Genomic DNA, 21132 nt, shown 5'->3' with positions numbered 1-21132 from the left:
TTTACAATGGCCACTACAAAACGATTTGCCAGAAGGGGATGGCATTATTGGATTTTTCTTTCACCGGTTACTAGCTGAAACTATATGTGTATGGTGTGATCACGTGACTTTGCACAAAACACCTCTGTCCCCAATTTTCCAACTCTAGCATGTTTATAACCTAATCATTTATATGTATGTTGGTCATCCAATGAGGTTGGGGACCAAGGCACTGTGGAGAATTCATTGTGTTCCTCCAAACACTGCCTAGTGATCTGAGCTCAATGGCATAGAGCATTCTTCTGTTGGAACTGTTGTCAGAGAAGATTTTCTGAAGATATGGGTGCAGATGGTCGGTCAGCTAAGAGGCTCCTGTAACATTCAGCATGCAAGGATTGTGGTATGACTACCAATGGTCCCAGGAAACTGCTCCCCAACTAGGACACCGCCACCACTGGCCTGTTGAACCCTAAAAGTTACACCCATGGAATACAGCTTCATTCTGTTTACGCCAGATGCGGACTTGGATATCCATATGGTTCAGCAGGAAGCGGGACTCGTCTGTTTCTCCAAGGTCCATTGACATCTTTCAAAGGCCCATGCAAGGCGTTGTTGGCAGTGATGCAGGATCATCAGGGGCACCCTTGTCAGTCTTTAGCTATAGAATGCCAGACATATTTCCACCTTGTGTTGACCAACTTTCCAGCTGTTGTATTGTTGGGTCAGTTGGTCCACTGTGATACGCTGTTGCTGAGATAATAGACATGCCATCCTATGCTTGCCTCTTGGATCAACCATACATAGCCTGCCGCTGTATGAACTTCTACCAGACATCTGTCCATAGCACCAACAATCTACCCGCAATCAAAGCCACGACATTTACCCATAACTGCCAAATGTCGCCTCCTGCTATGCAGAGGGGAGGTGAGCACATAATCCGAGAGCACATTGTGACATGGCCATCACATGGTACTGTATGAACGGATCACAAGAGGTTATGTGCCAGCTGTTCCTAAGGCAGGGTATATTCAGGGCATATTTGGGCATAGTTGGATGGCACTGCGATTTGAGTACACATTAAAAAGTGGACAAGGCATTTCTAAATGTAATCTTGGTGCATTATATAATAAAGGAAGCTAAATATATATAATTTTTTAATTAGTGCCTGTATGGAGTTCTAAACACAACAGCTGCTAATGAACTGGTTCCTAATCGCTCATTCACAAATGGAAAGCAATCAGCAGAAATATTCACAACCGCTAATTTCCAGTTTAATATATTATGTGGTCACAATAATGCATCATTTACAAGGTCACATTTGCCCTTTTAGCAAACATTTGTTCTTTCTGTATAATCCTCTAACACTGGCCGAGGCTCGGGTAATCTGGCACGAATTAAAACAGCATCTGCCTCTGGACTGACCACACAGATTGTACAACATAAGCAGCACGCATACTGGATGCGGATTAATGCTACAGATTCTTAAAAATGAGAGAAAATGAAATTAAAGTTTTTTTTTCAAAATTGAATTGACATTTTCTTATAATTAGTAACAGCAATTGAAAAGTTAAACTACTAAATATCCATTGTTAATGAATTTTCTTTTTCTACTACACTTTTACGAATTTGGCAATTAATATTTCCAGTTAACTTAAGCTGCAAATGAGAAAATAGTTACATTTCTGTTACAATAAGTTTTAGAATTCTTTAGATAAATTTATATTGCTTTAATGTATACTGGAATCGGGGGAGGGGGAGAAGGGATGGTTTAGAAGGGAAAACTAAAAAAACATAGAACTCATTTTATCTAGCATGAGTTGTGAATACTGTGGAGTGACTAATGAAATCGTGGCGTTGGCTAATCGCACTGTAGATAATACACTTGGCCAAATACACTATAACATGAATAGAATGCAGCAGGTGGTAGGAGAGGCGGAGCCAAAACACAATGCCTGTTTTCAGCTTGATTACCCGCGCTCAGACCCTTTATAGGGGGTTTCTGCAGAATGCTAGCAGACATTAGAGACATGCATGCTCTTGACAGGCTGGAACGCCATCAATCTGACAAGGTTCTACTTGTTCTTCATCTCTACTAAGATGTCAGGGCAGCGAAGTAACATGTTTCATTATAGAGGAGAATTAAGGAACAGGGACACTTAATAGACCTTTCAGTTTAGAAGCGAAAACAAGGTTTCTACACAAGACAGTTATTAAAATATAGGCGACGTACAATATTTATTCCTGTAGTATCTGGCACCAAGCACAAGCTGCAGATCCTTTAATTTTTTGCAGGTTGGCAACAATACGCTGTACACTTACTAACATATTACCGTTCACTCACGGTCCTGCACAATGCTGTGCTGTGGTCACAGGTCCCACTAAAGGACGTCGGACCCTAATGAAGTCAGTTTCTGACAGTTTGGTGAGAAACTTGCAGACCAGTAGCCCGTTGAAGGTCATTTTGTAGGGCTTCTTCTCCTGGTGCTCTCAGTTCTGGCATTCCACGCCTTCTGGTACCACCAGTGCTTTTGGGTCCATATCCCTCAGCCCCCAGTAATGTTCTACCCAGCTTGACTGATGAAGAGGGTAACCCTGAAACACGTATCTGCTGGTTTTAAATGGATTTGATAAGAGAAGTTGGATAATTTATCCCACTGTCTTGACATTTATTGGAGATCAGCGACTAAATACCAGATTTTTTCCTTCATTCACTCAATTTTGTAGGGCTCTGGCAGTGCCCTTCCAGTCCTAATGTTAGGTCAATGCCCCCTCTACAGCCATATCCAGTTCTCATCATGTAATGGCCCATGCTCTGGTATCAGTTTCATGCTCTTGAGACTGTTGGTAGACTAGAGCAATCCACCTTGCGATGGTATGTATGAAGATGCCATTCTGGAGGAGCAGGACTACCTGTGCAACTCAATTGGGAGGCAGGTAGCACCTTACTCTACCGGTAGTGACAAAGGACACCAGCAAAACTAGAGGAGAATCAGTCAGGAAGGATATATGGAGAGTGGAGTTGTCTCCATTCCCTTTTTGGGGGTGTCTTGCTGTTGCCTCTTCAGTGCATCGGTTAGGACTTTCATTTGCATTAACCCTTTGCAATCCAATTTTGGATTCAGAGTTTCCTAGCGGGCTTTCTCTTTCTGCCATTATACGATGGCGGCATCTGCTGGCTAGAGACAGTACTCTCCGGTATGGGACATGCTGGAGAGGCCCCCCGACAACAGAGCAGCCAGTAACATACAGTAAGAGTACCCTGACGGACGTCTTTCACATCGGAGCTGTACAGCCTTCAATGAGAATGTCTTCAGGAGTCAGACAGTGGATTGGAAAGGGTTAAAGCAAAAGTAAAATGTAATGATAAATTGATTCACAATCATTTCTGCTAACTGGACAGATTGTTATCCCTGAAGTTTAAGTGAGCTGGGGTGGGGATGGGGGGGGGGGGGGGGGGGGTTATACTGCGATGTTTAAAGGGATCCTGCCATTCGGTTCATGCTGCCTGAACCCGGGACAGGGATGTCGGTTGTCCTCGTAGGGGTTTTATTCTGAGATGCTGCATTGTATCAGAATAAATACACTTTGAAGTTTAACTCAGACCTGAGCTCTTAGTCACTGGAGCGTTCCGCACTAGCCCGTCTGACAACTGCATGCAGAGTGACAGCTCTCGCTCCTATTGTGTATAGGGAGAGGAGCAGCCAGTCTTCATGCAGTGGGCGGGGAGAGAATGGCATGGCCCGCCCCCATGACTCAGAGCCCATCTCTGAGTCCAACTTCAAAGTGTATTTATTCTGATACACTGTAGCATTTCAGAATAAAACATCCATTGGGGCAACAGACATCCCTGTCTTGGGTTCATGCTGCATGTGGTTTGGACACCATAAACCTGATAGCAGGATCCCTTTAAGTAATCGCCCTTAATTTTTTGGGCAGTGTATACACACACAAAAAAGGAGGGAGCAGCAAGTAAGCAATAAGGGAGGGGAGAGATGTGTTTGCCTGTAACCTGTACTATACTCAATGTAATTGCATGACTTTTCTGCACTATATCTGTTGAGTAACATTCTTAATGTTCACTCTAATTAAAAAATTCATCCAAGTTTCAACATTCAATGCAAAAATGTTCACTGTATTCAACAAATGAATGATACATAAAGAATGCCATGCTCTACTAGAAGCATAAAAACACCAAAACAATAGTCATGTCAGTGAAATAACACTGGGCAACATATTACAGAATTCAGGGGCAACCAGTCAAACCGTGGAGCCAGGGAGATCTTACAAGAAGCCAGAGAAGTAGTGAATCCATTGACTTTAATAGAAATCAGTTCCAGCAGTGTACTGACACTTGATTCATGGCTGGAGAAGTGCCCGAGTATTTCAGTGACTCCCCCCCCCCCCCCACCCCACCCCCATCCCTTCAAACACATCCCTAAGAAAAGCTGGAAGAAGTCCAGTGCTACTTACAACCATTCGTGTATTTGTCTTGCATTTGTAGCGTACCAGATTTGCTCAGCTTCATGTTGCCATACTCCAAACCTACAAATAAGCAATGGGAACCAATAGGTTAGTTTTTCTATAGGTTACGAGACATCAAATATTACATGGATTATAAAAAATAGCATATATACAAATCAATGAAAAAGAAATACATGTTGACCTGTTCTGCTAATGCTCCAAACAGACCTGGAGTGCCTGATCTAAAGTAGTCTAGGCCACACCCAGTTTCATCATTGGTTCGGGCTGCAGAGTTGGCAATCTAAACCAATGACGAGTCAGGGGGTGTGCCCTAGACTATTTTTGATCAGACACACTAGCTAAACCATAGTTATAGATCACAGTTCTGTCCTTATAGACCTGAGCTACAAAAGCAGCCAATTAGTAATATCATAGGAAAGAGATAGCAGGTCATCTTTATTCCTTGTAGCTAATGATTTAGGAACTCAAATTTGATATGTAATTGAAGGGTCGCTTTAAAAAGGATAGAATTCTGTCCATCTTGAGCCACCATTAGAAAAGGAGCGTAGAAGCTCACTGCATGCGATGTCTACATTAAAAAACACTACACACAAAGTGCAGAGACTAAAATATCCCAGCAATTCGTTCCTTAATCTCCACCTCTCCTTCATCCTATTTGTCTCACATTAGAAAGGAAACAAAGAAATATAAATTTTTTAAAATCTTCTGTGTGTTCCTAGTCGATAAGCCCTTCACCCCACACTAATTTGTATCTAGTTGTAAGACAAATGACTGAAGCAGGAGCCTCCCCCCTTCTGCTCCGTCCGCAGTAGGACAAAGATTGATCACTATCACTTGGCTAATCGTGGTCCTCTTAGTCATTCCCCAACGACAAATGGGACAGATCAAGGAAATACTCCCAAGATTGACTTGTCACCTACCCAGGATCACTGCTGAGACTCCCACCAGTCCCAAGAACAGGGGTCCTGTGTTCACCTCTCCTCTTCACTGCATCCCCATAGTGACATGGAGATTGAATGGAGTATTGGCCAAGCACATGTAGTACTGCTCCATTCTTTTCAATGGGGCTAACGGAAATAGCCGAGCACTCAGCTATCTCTGGCAGTCCCACTGCAGATGAATGGGATGGCATCACGCATGCACGACCACTGCTCAATTAAATCTCCATATCACTGTGAGGGGGTGCAGTGAGCCTGCAGTTAGGAAGAGAAAAGGTGGATGCAGGACCCCCATTCGAGATTGGTGGATGTTTCAACAGTGAGACCCCCCCATGATCAGTCTCCTCAACAATCCTGTAAATAGGTGATAAAAGTCAATCTTGGGAACACCCCTTTAACCCCTTGTGTTCTCAGTGGGATTTCTACAAGTGTGTTTCAGGAACATTAACAAAATCCTGCAAAAATTGTGGAAAAGCCACAACATTTTATAGCACCATAGATAAGATTTCAGGAAACGCGCAGTGTAAATTAACCTGCGGTGGATATTTTAAATCTGAAGTACTAAAAATTCATGATTTTACCTCTTAAAATCAAGTTACAAAATCTGTGAAGTTCTCACCTAAAATCTGCATGATTTTGACGCGCATCGTCGCAAAACTACAGAGTTCCCACTGCGCAAGATCCGCCATGAATAAATTTAGCCTTACTGTAAGGGGAGGCATAGTTTGACATTTTTTGGCAAGTTGCACTTTTAGTGCTAATATTATCACATGGGATGATTCTGTGAACTTCTGCACCCTTCCCACAAGGCAATGAAGAATTCTCTATTGTTACTTTGTTTTTCGTTAGATAATTGCCGTTTCCTATTGCTGTGAATTATGAGGTCGTTCAGCTCGCTAGACAAGAATTGGGGAGGGGGGAATGCGAACTAGAAAAATAACAAAAACAGAGGTACGCAAGTAGCAGCGCTATACCCTCAGCCGCTTCATCATAGCTACAAGATGTAAAATAAGCCTGATAGTCACATTTCATATAAGCGCTCCGCTTCATCCCTTGGTAACAAATTACTGTACACAGTCCTGAATGGGAGAGGGACAAAGGACCCGAGCGCGGCCGAGAAGGTTTATTTCCGGTCACGGAGTGGATGGTTTGGGTGCTGGGATGAAGCCAGATGCAAATGATGCCTCTCTGAAATGCAGCATAACTGACAGTTTACTCTAGCACTACTTCCCCACCGTCAACGACTGCCATTGAATGTCAATGAGGCCTCATAAAAGAGCCTGTCACAGAGCGCTGGATTCCGGTCCAATGACCAGGATCTCAAGGCACAAGCCAAAAAAATAAAAGTGGTACATTAAGAACCTTAGTTTTGGCGACTGCAAGGTATTATTTTTAACTAGTATGTAAATAAATACAACTACAGTGTAGCCTTCCATGTTCGATAAATGGAGTATTCCCATTTTAAGCCCTTATGGCACCTACAGGTGATCAATATCGGATATGTAAGGGTCCCTTCTCTGGAACACACTACTGGCCTGAAGTGCGAGTGTCCCAGCGGAATCTATTATTGGGCATTTATGGCACAGTCTCAGGATAGGTCATCAATTCTTACAATAGGAATATCCCTTTAAAGGGCGTCGGGAATGAATAAATGACCTGCTTTGATTGAATCTTTAGTCACAATATTGACATTTTATCACTTTATTGTTTAAAATCGACACTTATGGCCAATTTCACACAAGTGTATCCCAGCCGCATTTATGGACCCAAACGGTCGCCATCATTACATTCCTAGGATGGTGACATTTCGGGCCAGTAAACCCCGCAGTCACGCTGGGACACACAGCAGTAATACACTTGTGTGAAGCTGGACTAAAAGCTCTAATTTGGCTGCCACATACATTGCCCAAGTCCACCATTCAAATGCTTGGCTTGTCATATCTATGATGAGAAGGTGGTAAGTAGCTGCCAGACATCTCTTATGTTGCTTATCTTGGGCAAAACATTGGAACACGGTTGTCAAACGGATTTTATTTATTTTTTTCTTCTGGGCAGTATCCCAAAATTACGGACAGATGAATTTTTTTCCGTTACGGACACATTGGAAAACCACAATACGCCATAAAGTGATAGGTCTAAAGTACATATAAAAATGAACATATAAGTCCTCGTTCACATCTGCATTTCTGCTGCAGTTCTGGTCAAAAGATGCCAGTTGCCCTGGCACACAGCTAGTTGCCTGGACTTTCTGAATCCACAACTATCAGTAAGAGGAAAAAAGAGGGAGAGCTCTTCTGCACTAGCTGCTAATATGGTGCATAGAAAAGTGGGACAAGACCCTTAAAGAGTACCTGTACTTTCACTGGGGCACTTCTACTCCGTTGGCCATCTCCGCCTCCTTCCAGCAGCTAAAGATAGCCCCATATGGGACGAGGGAGGACGAGGGAGGACGAGGGAGGACGAGGGAGGACGAGGGAGCTACTCTTTAAGGACCACCCTTTGTGAGGGAAGAGGGAGGACGAGGAAGCTACTCTTTAAGGACCACCCTTTGTGAGGGAAGAGGGAGGAAGGAGGAAGACAACTCAAAAATGTCTTGACTGGGGAATGTTTTTGATTTTAGGGGCAATCTGTGCGCACTACTTTTTACCTTCTGCAGCTGCCAACAGCCTGCTGCACGTTCTGCTATTCTTTTACTTTGAGGATTAACCTTACATAATCCCATTCTCTAATGAGTCAAAAAGAAAATAAACTGTCAATTAACGGAACGACATAATTACATTACAGTCTTACACAGCTGAAACACTAATTTAGCATAGACTGATGCTGCGGATAGCTCTGCATAATCCTGGTAAATAGCGCTCAGATAATAGCTGGCAATTTTGGTAATGCTATTCAGATTGTTCCTTTAAAAAGGGAAATGGATTAAGCATCTTCAAAAAAAGGAAAAAAAACCAACAGACCTTCAAATAAATGTGACGGGCCCAATTATAAGAATGAATTATACTATTAGCCATTCAAGAAAAACTACTTTCTATAAAAATAGGCAGCAGATTCACCGACACCATCTAGATGTAGATCAATGCTCACCGAAGGCCGACATCTAGTAGGGGCAGATGATAGGTCCAGTGATGTGGCCTTCAAACATATAGGTGGAACTGGATCACCACCAAGGTGAAGAAAGAAGGCGGTTGTGCTTTGTAGCGAGCTGAAACGCGGTTGACATCACTGCAATAGAAATCTTTAAAGCAGCACCCTTAAAGGGGTTTTCCAACATTAAAGATAGTACCAGCAAAATCACCCAGTTTAACACGGGTCTACTTTGTGTAACTGTCCGTTTGTGTGTAGTTCAAAGCTTTGTTTGGTATGGATTTTAAGCAAACATCCTTATAGCACCAAATTGGTCACATCGGTAAATCAAGTGCTTCCGAAGGTTTTAGACCGGGTTACAGCTCCCATTTGTTTTTGGATTCCAAAATTTTGCAAATATGTCACAAGTTGTAGATCCTAGAGAGCTGAAACCCAATCTAAAACCTTCTGAACCCCCCGCTTGTACAAGTTGTACCAGTTATTGTGAGAAGCTTTAATATTCATTCTGGTGCGCTCAATAGGTTGGATGTCAACTGTTATAGCCACTAACAGGGCAAACGCCGCGGGGGGGGGGGAAACTGCATCGAAAAGACGCCGATTTTGCAACAAATTTTACCCTCATACAGTTACTTCAAAAACTGCATCCAATGTCAGTGGCAAAATTAATCTGCATAATAAATGGAGCATTTCCTAAATATTTTGCATTTCTTCTGGGCGTTACAGCCTGTACCATAGTCCCAACAGTATTCATAATCTTTTAGATTTCAGAGCTGAAATCTCCCTCTTTCCACAAGGAATAGTACAATAATCTCATGTAGGAAATGATGGATGGCGAGGTTTCGTATTATGCACCAAATTAGCACACATTAAAGTCAATTACGCATTGAAATCAATGGAAGCATTCTTGCATTTACTACAAGCATGAAAAAAAAGGCAAAGAATATACGCTGTATGTTTGCACAACTGAAATACACATATGCTTGTGTGAATGAGCCCTAAAGGAGCTAAGCCATTGGAGAGGCGTTTGACAAGAAGCTTGTTTACTGTTCTAAATGGCAACCAGCAGAACTGCGAATCAAGCTCTGGACAACATATTGTCAAAGTTACTGGTGTTTACTTAGGTAAATAGTCAAAGACAGCGCCCCAGAAGGTAATCGGAAGGAAAGAATACAAGTAGAAGAAACTTTGAGGATGTTCGTCGATTTTCAACAATTGAACAATTATTGTTTGTTTCGCTCGTTTGAATGACCTTTCCGTGTAAATGGGCTTTTAGATTAGATCTACGGAGAGACTGGAAGACCGTACTCAGGAGGTGAGGCTACCCTTCCAGTTTAGCATCCCCATTACACCAGATTAGTTCTTTGCTACTCTGGGAAGCATTGCTGTAGACCAATACCTGGCAGACTCCAGTACTCACAACCCCTCCAGCAGGTCAGGTTTTCAGGATTTCCTTAGTATTGCACTAGTACAAGACAAAGAATCCCGTATCATGACTCAAGACTAATAATGCAGCTTGGCAACACCCAGATTCTAGGCCGGGCCCCACACACCAATTATTAATACCTACAGACATAAACAGCATCGTTGCTCATAGTAACCAGATGATTTTTTTTTATTCCTTGCCATAGCAAAATGCAAGAGCCTTCTTGTAGCTATCGTTTGGGGATAAATAAAGAATAAGTTCAGTCATTTGTTCCGTCTCCATCTCTGGAGATTCAGAAGCTGCAGGACACGTGCACCCCATTGTGTAAAACACAGACTGCCTTTAGTTCGCAGGGGAACGCCATTATATTACACAGACCCGTTATTACTGTATCAGCAGTTGTGGACTTGCTTAAAGTGAACTCATACAGTGTGACAAAAGAAAACGGATTACATAGCGCTTATAACATATATTCGTATCCAGTGTAACTCTATGTGCAGGTCTTGTCCTTGGCCCGATGGAACCCATTCAGTTATTGCCAAAGTATGTTGGCTTCTAGGAAAGCTGAGTGATAGAACTGTAATGGAAAATATGTACTTGTACAAGAGAGAAACAAAAAGCGAAAGCAAAAGGGGCAAAAAGCGAAAGCAAAAGGGGCAAAAAGCGAAAGCAAAAGGGGCAAAAAGCGAAAGCAAAAGGGGCAAAAAGCGAAATCAAAAGGGGCAAAAAGCGAAATCAAAAGGGGCAAAAAGCGAAATCAAAAGGGGCAAAAAGCGAAAGCAGAAGGCAAAAAGCGAAAGCAAAGGGCAAAAAGCGAAAGCAAAAGCAAAGCGCAAAAAGCGAAAGCAAAAGGGGCAAAAAGCGAAAGCAAAAGGGGCAAAAAGCGAAAGAAAGCAAAATAAAAAAGTCTTTTTAACCCTAGACAAACTCTCTAGTCTTTAGGTAAGTTGCAAGAGATTCCTAATTCAAAGAAGTCATGACCCACCGGGATATTAACGTTTCAATTCCACTGTTTGGCAAGTTGGGTGGGAGAACTGGTGTGGCAACTGTTTTTTTACCTTTACATGGGACCACTAATCTTCCAAAATGACTCGAAAGGCTGAATGCAAATGGTAGTTTTCTGGCAAAACCCAGCCACCAACACAGTGACAATTCACTGACTAGTCATTTAGTTTCCGCTCACCAAAAAAAATAGTCCCTGGTTGATCAAAAGTAGTTTGGTGTAAAGTCATAGTTGTTCTTGCTGGAACTGCTTGGTAACAAATTTGCATGGAGATCCCCTCTCTGAACATGTCAGCAAACATCAGCTCTGTGTGAAGGCAAAGAACTGACTGATGTTTCTACGCTGCAGCTATTTTTCTGAGTGACTATCTGGACGTTGCTCCGTGTAAAAGGTACCTTTAGGATTCCACAGGACAACCCCAACTCTGATGGTGGAGTCCCCCTCTGAATACCTACTCTCTGTAATAAGCCTTTACAGAGCCCTTCAGAAGTGCAGGCTACTTCCCTAACTTGTCTCTACAAAAAGTTTCTTGGAACTGAATATTTGCTTTACTAACTGCCGCACTATTTGTTCTCTGGCGTTAAACACAAGAGTGCTGACAGACCGTTCATCTGCCATACAGCCACATGCCCCACTTCTGACACCATTCAAAATGGGATATGACCTACATACCAAGCACATTATGCATGACTATTCACATGTTCTACATAGAAAAGCCAAGACTACTTAATATGAGGGGAAAACAACATACTTTACACTTAAAAAGGGATAGAGCCCACGCAATGAAGGGAATATACTGCCTTTCATTCCTTTAAATTTAGGGTACCATTGTGAAAGTGTCCGTCTTACACTTGCTATTCAAGGGAATATAGACTACTCATGAAGCAATGTAAGTTGGAATGAAATGTCCTTCCTTGATACTCGGGGTGGGTGGAGCATTTCCTGGAGACTATATTAAAGGGCCATGTACAGGGATCGATGATCGCTCAAACGACAGTTTGAGTGACAGCTTTGAGCGATCATTTTGCATAAACTATTAAGTAGCTACTCAGCTATCGAAGAGCAATTAAAGGGGTTGTCCCGCGCCGAAACCTTTTTTTTTTTCAACCCCCCCCCCGTTCGGCGCGAGACAACCCCGATGCAGGGACTTAAAAAAAAAACCCGCACAGCGCTTACCTGAATCCCCGCGCTCCGGTGACTTCTTACTTACCGGTTGAAGATGGCCACTGGGATCTTCTCCCTCGGTGGACCGCAGGGCTTCTGTGCGGTCCATTGCCGATTCCAGCCTCCTGATTGGCTGGAATCGGCACATGACGGGGCGGAGCTACACGGAGACGGCATCCTGCACGAGCGGCCCCATTCAGAAAAGAAGAAGACCCGGACTGCGCAAGCGCGTCTAATTTGGCCATTAGACGCCGAAAATTAGACGGGCTCCATGGAAACGAGGACGCCAGCAACGGAGCAGGTAAGTGAAAAACTTCTTAACTTCTGTATGGCTCATAATTAATGCACAATGTACATTACAAAGTGCATTAATATAGCCATACAGAAGTGTATAGACCCACTTGCTGCCGCGGGACAACCCTTTTAAGTATGCAAATGAAGCCTTTAGCTGAAAGCAGTTAATAGCCCGAGGGCTCTTATCTGCATTCAGTTCCTTTGTTCTCCAGTGGGAAACCATGCTATCAGCATTCCCCGTGTTGAACTGCTGATAAGGATAAATGACGATTTGTAGGTTGGACTGAAATTAATGATCAGCTAGCAGTGCCCGATGGCCGTGCATTTAGGCGCAACGATTATGGCTCTAACAATCGCTTTTTAGCGATTTTTGAGCGATCATCCCTTTGAGTAAATGGGCCTTTAGTCATTGTATTCAAATTCTTTTATTCATGTCAGTGTATTCATTCATCAGCATTAATACTTTGTAATGATTTGCTACTTTTAAAGCATTGTCCATCGTAATTGGACACTATGACTTTCTTTGTTCTACGTATACTCTATTAATAAAACACTAAGCTGGTGCCATCAGAAATAGGACAGTGGTAACTTCTTATAGTTGATGTCCCTTGTTCTTTCTCCAATGATGATCAATTACATTTAGAATCAGAAGGCAATAAGGCTACTGGGATTTAGGTTCTCTCATGTATCTAAATTTAAAAAGTACTTAAACGCTGTTAAAATGCCATATCGAAGCTGGACTAGTGGATTTAATCATGTTCATTAAAAGACCCCTCAAAGGCCAAATCAGGAGGTAAAGCTGTCCTTGCATGTCTAACGCTTGTGATCATAGGCACTTTCCATGTCTCTAATGAGCCAGGGTTGCAGAAGAACCTGTCATGGAATTCCACTTCCCTTTGCAGAATGGCTAAGTAAATAGCAGGGTAACTCTTGTTAGGTACCCCCTCAGCTGGTAACCAGGGAGGAGAGCCACTATAAAAAGGAGCATCTCTTTCTGGAAGACCCAGTTTGTCTGAGCATTACTTGGGTAGCCCACTGATTTGAATCTGTGTTATACTTCATTTCTCCTTTGGGGGTGCTGCAGGGATAACTAAACACAATTTATAGCTTATGCTCTCAAATCACAGCTGGGGATCCCAACAAGCCGAACACCCTGTGATCAATTCATTAACCCTTAAAATGAAAATGACCAATGCTGGCACACTCTTCGAGGAAAATGTCATGTTCTGGAAGAAATCTTATAAAAACTGGAGCAATTGCAATTAGATTACTGCTTTTAACAAGACTTGTATGCAGATTGTTTCCTATACTCAACGCGGTTTGTATTTGTGCTAGTTATACATTTTCTCCAATATATAATGTAATTTACATAAGAAAATCCTAAAAAAAAAAATCTTATATTCAACCTGTCTCAGAGAGGAAAAAAAAAAAAAAAAAAAGTTACCCACAACAACCAGAGCGTGAATTTTTCATTTCTCCATGCCAACCAAACAAAAAAATTAAAAAGGCAATTTGTGACTGGTAGCTATGAGCACCAAGACCACTTTTTCTATGTCACTGCCCAATATATCTCCTTAATAAGCAGATACAGGTTGCTATGGTTACCGAATAGTTAAGGCATTTGCATCAGGTTTTTAAATAAACCAGTCTATTTTGCAAGAGCAGTTCATGACAAAGCCAGGACAGTCTCCGGTCTTCTTACACTGACATGAGGCACTGAGCACCAGGCCAAACAAATTTCACCCATGGCCGCCTCACCCTCTCACTAGGCATCCTTAAAAATCAAACTTAATAACGATGTACAGACCTGAAAGCGATTACATCAGTCACTTTCCATAAAATCCACAGCGCGCTTCCTTGCATGAATAGGTACTTGTAGCACATAATAACTCTTCACATGCAGGTAATAATGCCTCCTGGAGATTAAACACGCCAACATGCATCTTTCATACAGACGATAATTACACTCAGCGAAGCTGGCCAAGTTCAAACACGGCTTTATCCCCAATCCGAAACGCAGACTGCGAGTTAGTAGTAATAAAAAAAAAAAAAAAAAAAAAAAAAAAGGGTGTTGGGTGGGGGGCGGGGGTGGGGGGAGAAGAGTTATAATCGTTTGCTGCCAGGGGCTGTTGCACATTTGCCCCTCCAGTAGCCGGGGGATTTAATTAATACATTTTTGACATGTCAAGATAAAATTGTAAATTACAAAAAGAAAATAAAACAGAAAAAATTACAGCTTACAGCTATGTTCATGTAAGGGCTTACTTAGATGTGCATATATATATGCTGTCCCCTTCGGCAGGGGAAGGGGGCGGGACAGGAGCAGTGCACTGAGCTCCCGCCCCCTCTCCACCCCTTACTTCTGTTTGCAATGGGAGGGACGGAATGGGGGGGGTTAAGTACCGCCCCCTCCCATTGCAAAATGTGGTGAAGGGGCGGAACCTCAGTGCACTGCTCCCATCCCGCCTCCACTCCCTGCAGAGAGGGACAGCGCATATTGACCAGACGTGAAAACACAGCCTATATACACACACATCTGAAAAAGCCCTAACTTTGTGAAAAACAGGAATATACCTTTTAATGCATTAGCATACATTTATGCCTTTAAAAAAAAAAAAAAAAAAAAAAACACATCAATTTGCTGTATCGAAGGCAATATTGCGAACAGAGCGTTCACTTTGGACTTGTTTAAAACAAATATTAATCTCTTTAAAACAAGACCAAATCAAATATCTTTCTGCAATACTGCCTAAGATATAGGCTGTAGAAGCACAGTCAGGACTGCAGGTATAGTCAACTCGGATTTCAAACAGCTATCTCTCAGGCCGTATTGCACATACAGCTTTGGTTGTGGACTTATTTTTAAAAGCACAGAATCTTCCAGGACCATGGACATGCCTACTGAAGCAGTTGCTGGTAAATATTACAGATGGCCTGAATTATTGAAACCCTGAACCTTGTTGTGGGTTTTTGTAACTTTCTTTCACTTTTCTGAAAAGTTATGGAATTAGTGCAATGCAGCCAACTCGGCTGTTTCCATAATCCCAGCTACCTCTATTTTACCATCTTGAACAGGATGGCTGAGGATCTGGGGGTCCTCATTCTGGAGATGGAGCAGATATTTATTGCACATCCTGTGTATAAAGAATGAATAAGATGAGAATACCCCTTTAAATGTTCAATTCAGCATTTAATGTGAAATTTTTCTAGTGACCCTAGAAAAATTTCACATTAAATGCTGAATTGAAAATTTAAAGGGGTATTCTCATTTTATTCATGCTTTATACACAGCACGTGCCATAAATATCTGCTCTATCTCCAGAATGAGGACCCCCAGATCCTCGGCCATCCTGTTCAAGATGGTAAAATAGACATATAGACAAGAAGAGTTGGATTACATGTACCTGGTCAGCAGGTTAGTAATTCAGCTGTCAATTCTGCTGTGACTTCCCGCTGGCGGCATGGCAGAGAGAACTGGTTTTGTCAGAGTCTGAACACAGACCTTTATATTAATTCTGTGTTTTTAACCATGGATGAAGAGTCACTAAAAGTGACCCTCTGATATCAGGACAAAATTCTGTCCCAGGATGAGGAGGAAGAGGGGAGTACATTAGTCCTCCTTTGTGTGTCCAATCTGCAAGTTTTAGCCCTTGTTTTTGCCTGTCCAAGATGGCTGCAGCAATTTTCTAACTCCCTGTAACACTGTACAATGCTCCCGACTGGTCACATGACAGTCTCTAGCCAGTCAGAGAGCTAGTATTGTACATTGGCAATCTAACACTACCAATGCACCAGAGATTAGGTAAACCGAAGATTGTGTCGGCCATCTTGGATGGCCAAAAACAGAACCTAGAACTGTGGAATCAGAGGGGCAGCAGAGAACAACTGTGGATAATGTACTCCGGGGTCTTGGGACAAGATTTTTTTCTGAAACAGAAGATTCACTTTCAAAACACACAAAAGAATAATTTTTAGGCTGGGTTCACATGGGGTGGATTTGCTGCGGAAATTCCGTGCGGAATTTCGCCGTGGCAAATCCGCATGCGGACGCTAATCCCGGGATTAGCCAGCCATGTGGATGAGATTTCTCAGAAATCTCGTCCACATGGGACGGCAAATCTGCTGCGGCTAAGCCGGCAGAAGCCGACCGCAGCATGTCCATTTTTTTTCCCCCCGCTGTTGCCGCGCTCTCCTCTATGGGAGAGCCGGCCACAGCGGAAGAGCGAGCAGCCGGGCCGCTTCCAAGCCGCCGCGGGTTTTGCAGCAGCGGTTCTCCCGACGGAAATCTCACGGTTTTTCACTGCGGCCAAACCGCAAGATTTCCGCAGAGAATCAGCCCTGTGAGAACCCAGCCTTAGTGTACACTCTCTGGGGTAAAAGGTGCGTTTAGACAGAACGAGAATTCCAAAAATCATTCAAACGAACAAAAGTGAGCAATAATTGTTCAGTTTAAAACGCGAGTCAAAGGCTGCATGACGTACGAGACGCGCGCCCCTCATTTCCCATTCAGTCGCCATAAAAATCGTTGGCGTCTCGGGTTTAAACACTAATCATTCAGCGTGTCACATAGGAACGTGAAAACACTGAATAAGTCAAGGAGAAGTCACAACTCCCAATGATATGCCTGTCTAAACAGACTACAACAGGTTGGTCAATGTAAAGTTTGTAACTTGTTGCTGAGCAAGCCATGAGAAGGGCAATAATGTTATTAATAAATGGCAAGTCAATGACTGAACCTTCACTTTACACAATACTCCAATTTATAGCAGTAACCGTACCAACACAAGCGCCCCAATGTAATCCTGTAGTAACTACAGGCGCTCCCAAGTATAACTGGTCATCCTACAACATGTCCTACGCAGCTTATTTCTATGTACATAGGTGAATGTTGCGATATGGATGTTGGCAAGGGACAAAGTGAATATACCTTTAAAAGGGATCTAAAGGTTGGCTTTTACCCCCCACAAACAGCGCCACTCCTATCTATGGGCTGTTTCTGTGATTGCAGTTGACATCCATTTACTACAGAAAATAAGACGGTGTCTTATATTAATTTTTGCTCCAAAAGATTTAACTTTTTTACATGTATAGCTGCCTGGACACTATTTAAATAGCTTTTTCTTATTAACTGTAACTAGGTCTTAATTTTGGAGCAGGGCTTATATTTCAAGCATACGAAAAAAGCCTGAAAAATCATTCTGCATCCTCAAAAATCAAGCTGTGTCTTATTTTCGGGGTATGTCTTATTTTCAGAGGAACAGGGTAGACTGGAAATGAGCTGCAATACCAAAAACTCAACCAACGGGCAGGATTGGAGCAGTTTTCTGGAGGTAAAAAAACCTTAATTCAGGATGCCGCCTTTAAGTTGGTCTTTTCTACAGTTACATAGACAATCCTTACCCTTCATGCGGTACTACAATCATCCCAGACTTGTTACGGAAAACGGAAGCGATTGGATTACCAGCGACCTCTTCTGCATATTCCTCCTGTAATATTTTTATTTCCCACCGAGCTATAATGCCCAAAGACATGTTCAGAGTATAAACCTCATAAGTGACTAATGCAAAAAAATGCAGGCATGCCCTGTCTGGCATAAAACTCATTGCCTTTGAACTGCCTTATGTTCCGGGCACTTTATATGCAAAGTCTATGTTTCCCCTGCGTCCACACTGTTAAAAAATCTGCTAGGTGTGAATATTTATATGCCAGCATATTGTATTAATCACAGATGAATACGACATTAGATAAGAAGCGGATACAAGGGCAGATTTATTTTGTCACAGGGTGCAATAAGATCTTACAGAAGAGCGGTTTAGAATGGTAATGATTGCAGATTGCTGTAGGTCACAGGAACATTCTGGTGAGTGCCAAGAGTTGCACTCGAATGACACCAAATCAGATCATTCCCCCGAAGGTATATGTCATGAGTATTTTATGCATACCCATGTATAGGGCATATATCACCCATTGGGTACTACTGCAAAAAATTTTTTTTAACAAATTGGTATCGTTTACTAGATGCCTCCATAGTCTACTAAGCTATTACACATATTCGTCTGGCGTATGCCAAAAAGAACGCTCTTCTAGCATACATTGAGTCCCTATGGATACATTTAGCGCTTGCACCCAGAAGCTTTTCCAGTGCATACACAGTACGTAGTAATCAAACATGATTTGAGCACACGCTAAAACTTTTGCCTCCTGCGTTGCTCTCTGATTACACTTGTGTTGGGTTCCATACTATTGGGATACCAGAGGTTTTAAATGCAAGAACAGTGTAGTCTGCCACTCCATTCGGGCCATGAAAAACAATGAAAACCCATTAAACCCCATTACGAGTCAACAGTATCTGTCAACGTTAATTGGAGTCTGTTTGAATATTGCTTTGTCATATTGGTCACTACTAGAGATGAGCGAGTAGTGCCTTAGCCGAGTATCCTCCCGCTCATCTGTAAAGATTTGGCTGCCGGCGCCGGTGACAGGTGAGTTGCGTCGGTGAGCAGGGGGGAGCGAGTGAGATCTCCCCTCCGTTCCCCCCCGCCGCTCCCCGCCCCCTGACGGCCCCCGAATCTTTAGACACAAGCGGGAGGATACTCGGCTAAGGCACTACTCACTTGAGTAGTTAGCCTTAGCGAGTATACTCGCTCATCTCTAGTCACTACTTATTTATGAGCAGAAGCCATTTGGTTGTCGAAGAGTTGGTCAACATGGCAGACTCTACTGCAAGACAACCAATTACAATTGTCCACTATTGGTGGCTTTGCACAGAATAACTACTGTTTAACTAGATGGACAGAGCGAATGCAAGTTGGTCCATTTAAACACGGCCACCAATCGGTCATCTAGTTTCAGCTCACCCAAAACTAGTCGTTGGTTGATTAATTATTGTCTCGTGTAAACAGTTAATAGTTATCCAATGACTAGCCAACAATTTTGCTGGGCGGTGTGGGTGTTCAGCATGCGTCTCCTATGGTACGCTGATTGGCTACAGCTTTTTTTTATGAGTTTAATATTTTGCCCTCCTACTTGACGCTCATAGGTTCCCAAAAACACAAATGCATGCAAATCATCCTTAACTTAGTAATCGCTGCCATTCTTTGAATGATCACTCACTGCTATGGTTTCTGGCTTGTTTCCATCGAGAAACTTCATGCAGCTCCCTCGAAGGCTGCTCGCATGTATTTATGTGCATTCAGTGAACTGATCAGCCAATGAGATTGCATTGGGAAGGGGTCAAAATTTCAAATCCACACCTGCCAAAGAACCTTGTACTCCCTAGTAGAGGAACGATGTAAATGCTCCCAACAATGCATTCAGGAACTGTGCAACTGAACAACAATGGTTCTGTGTAAAGCTTACACACCGTAGTTCACACACTTTAGTGTCCACTACGAGCAACTATTCAGATGATATCCCATGTAAAGCCACCCTAAGCAACAAGGTGGCCAAAATGGGATCAAATACGGCTATCAGAGTACATCAGGCTCTCAAACAAAATGTCCATGTGTTTATACGACCCGTCTTTCGCCCAGATTTACCACTAGTAGGGTCTTATCGATTCGTGACAGACTCATCTATACAAACAGAGCACTTTTATAAAATAAATTGGCGCAGACAGACTGATGAAGTAGATCATGGTGAACATACGTACTGCTTCTCCTAATCACTGACAGGCTTTGGTAGGGGCTGAAAATTAGTCACGAAATTTCACCGCATTCTCCACTTCCAAATCATATAGGCTGGCCGTTTGGTCAAACCAGGTGTATTTCTATTTAGCTGGCAGAAGGACAGTATATCCATCATTTTCACTGACGTAAGACAGCCAAAATGACTCATTATGCCCCAATGTGACACTGAGAAAATGTTCGCGCTTCCCGCTCACGACCACCAGTTCTGAAAGACATCTATCTGATGCAGGTAACGGGGACCAACAATTAAAGGAACCCATTCCCACACAGAGATAAGTGCAGTTAATGACGATGGAAGGGGTGTGGAAAACTGAACGGGCCCTCACTTTCACTACAGAGGCCTTTGATAAGTTGTTGCATCCCTGCTTAATGCATTATCCCTCTATGGCCTCACGGTGAAGCTGAGCCCCATTCTGAGTACTGCTCTGGAGCCCCACGGTCACTAGTTATTCTCCTTGTATTGTGGCACACAAATAATAAACCTTTCTTGCATTCTACAAAAGTGACATCACCAGAAGATAAAAAAATACAGCCATCATTTCCCTTCTTTAAATCACAGACCAGTCGCCTTTCTGAGGAATTTTTGTACATCACTTCAAAACACTTCCTGGCCTTTTAATTCAATTCCTCCAATATCAACTTGTTCCAAACAACAATTAAGCTCCGCAATAAATTACATGGTTTAAGGGCATCGCTAACATATAAAATGGTATTTGCAAATAAATAAAAGCATTCCGCTGCGCGCTAATCTTGAAAGTCACATCCCAGAAGATCATCCAATTTGGTCTCTAAGAAAAAAAAACACCAGGATGCATTTAGTCAGATTATGCTTGTGATTCCCAACGGTCAATTTAATAAAGCCTGCAGGAACGTGGGAGCGAAGGATGAGATTTAATGGGTTACACCTATAAATATTCTAAATGAGAAACTTGCATTTGAGTTAATTTTAGGAGACTTGTTTTAAAGACGCCATTTCAACCCCCTTGGTAGGATTTAGTTATTAGAAGGGACTTATTATAATTATCCTGGTCTCAGTCAACCCCAACTTGTTTCATGTCATGGCATTGGATGGAA

General features: G+C 42.6%; 1 protein-coding gene across 3 annotated transcripts in view; it reads right to left on the bottom strand.

Moving 5' to 3' along the window:
* Positions 1-21132, bottom strand: part of KAZN (kazrin, periplakin interacting protein) — a 196786-nt gene that overhangs the window by 138294 nt on the left and 37360 nt on the right. For all 3 annotated transcript variants that reach the window (XR_010793134.1, XM_066606724.1, XM_066606725.1), the window contains exon 2: positions 4450-4521. Coding sequence is in view for 2 of the 3 variants with exons in the window: in XM_066606724.1 (XP_066462821.1) it covers positions 4450-4521 (72 nt within the window). In the remaining variant the exon portion in view is untranslated. The remainder of the gene's footprint in view (positions 1-4449; positions 4522-21132) is intronic.

Source organism: Eleutherodactylus coqui, chromosome 6 (assembly GCF_035609145.1).
Source record: "Eleutherodactylus coqui strain aEleCoq1 chromosome 6, aEleCoq1.hap1, whole genome shotgun sequence".
Lineage (NCBI taxonomy): Eukaryota > Metazoa > Chordata > Amphibia > Anura > Eleutherodactylidae > Eleutherodactylus > Eleutherodactylus coqui.
This window is presented reverse-complemented; position numbering and strand designations above follow the sequence as displayed.